The sequence below is a fragment of the Sinocyclocheilus anshuiensis genome, unplaced genomic scaffold (genome assembly GCF_001515605.1).
Source record: "Sinocyclocheilus anshuiensis isolate Anshui unplaced genomic scaffold, SAMN03320099.WGS_v1.1 C32591156, whole genome shotgun sequence".
In the NCBI taxonomy this organism is placed as follows: Eukaryota; Metazoa; Chordata; class Actinopteri; order Cypriniformes; family Cyprinidae; genus Sinocyclocheilus; species Sinocyclocheilus anshuiensis.
This window is the reverse complement of record NW_015618272.1, coordinates 1-1,158: the sequence shown is the minus strand read 5'-3', so window position 1 is coordinate 1,158 and position 1,158 is coordinate 1. Positions and strand designations below refer to the sequence as shown.

At 33.4% G+C, this 1,158-nt stretch overlaps 1 protein-coding gene across 1 annotated transcript; it reads right to left on the bottom strand.

Moving 5' to 3' along the window:
* Window positions 1-694: 694 nt before the first annotated feature.
* On the bottom strand, window positions 695-1,155 carry LOC107682790 (acetyl-CoA carboxylase-like; the record flags this gene model as incomplete). The annotated part of the gene is made up of 2 exons (XM_016478931.1): window positions 695-922; window positions 1,090-1,155. Coding segments are annotated over 2 exons (294 nt in total), but the record flags the coding sequence as incomplete, so codon positions are not given.
* Window positions 1,156-1,158: the final 3 nt, after the last annotated feature.

Genomic DNA, 1,158 nt, shown 5'->3' with positions numbered 1-1,158 from the left:
GTCTAATATGCTGATTTGGTGGCCTTTATTATTAGTAGTAACATTTTTTATTATTATCAGTGCTGAAAACAGTTGTGCTGATTAATTTGAATTAAATTAAATCGATAATTAAATTGATTTTTTTTTTTTTTTGTGGAAACCATGATATTTTTTCCCCCCAGAATTCTTTTCAGGATGGATAGAATGTTCAAAAGAATTGCATTTATTTGATAGTGTAACTAGTTGAATGAATCAAACAATAAAATAAAAACAATATTTAACGTAAATGTATCAATTTATCATATTTTTATTATTCACCTGACAGAAAACTGTTAAAGTACTCACATGGCTTGTTCATTTTATATAATTATAATAATACATTACAAAAATAATATGGTAAAGTGTGTTTTAACGTCTGTGTTAAATAATTTGACAGTACTGAACTTAATTTATAAAAGTGCATCTGGAGAAAAATGTGTTCTACATTTAAGGGAATAAATAATTAGCTTAAGTTTATTAAAATTATTTGAACTGCAATTTAGAAAATTCTACTTCCTATCACTGCCATTCGAATTCCTTTTCAACATTTCTGTTAATGTAACCAATTCAAATTACTCTTAATTAACTGAATGGGAGTCCTTTATTAAATTGTAAACTGTAAATAAAGTAACAAAATGCTGTCCAGCAGATGGCACTGTAGATCCAGCAGACCTACCTGCAGGTTTTCAATGCAGAACTGATGTCCGTACATGTCGATGGCAGACAGGAAGATGGATTCCACTTGATTGTGCCGTAGCTCGTATGATGGAAGGTGCGAGGCAATGAGAACCTGCCGTGCCCGCAGTGCCACCTTGGCATTAGTGGTCTTGCTGAGCTGTGTGAGTTCTGTGAGTATTGCCATGAGCTCATCTGTCAGAGTGGGATCTCGTCCACACAGCTGATCCTACAGAGAGAAGTAAGAGACCAATGTTTTAATCATATGACTGTCTAAATATACATTTGTTTTGATTAAATCTCGACTGTTATTACATTGTGCAATCTACAAGAAACAACAACAACCAACATCCACATTTCCTGAAGTCTCTCTGTTTTGTGTGACTGTGTACTCACAATCAACATGGTGACCAGAGAGTTCTTCTTTGTGACTTGTGCATGAGAGAATATGTAGTTGAGCACATT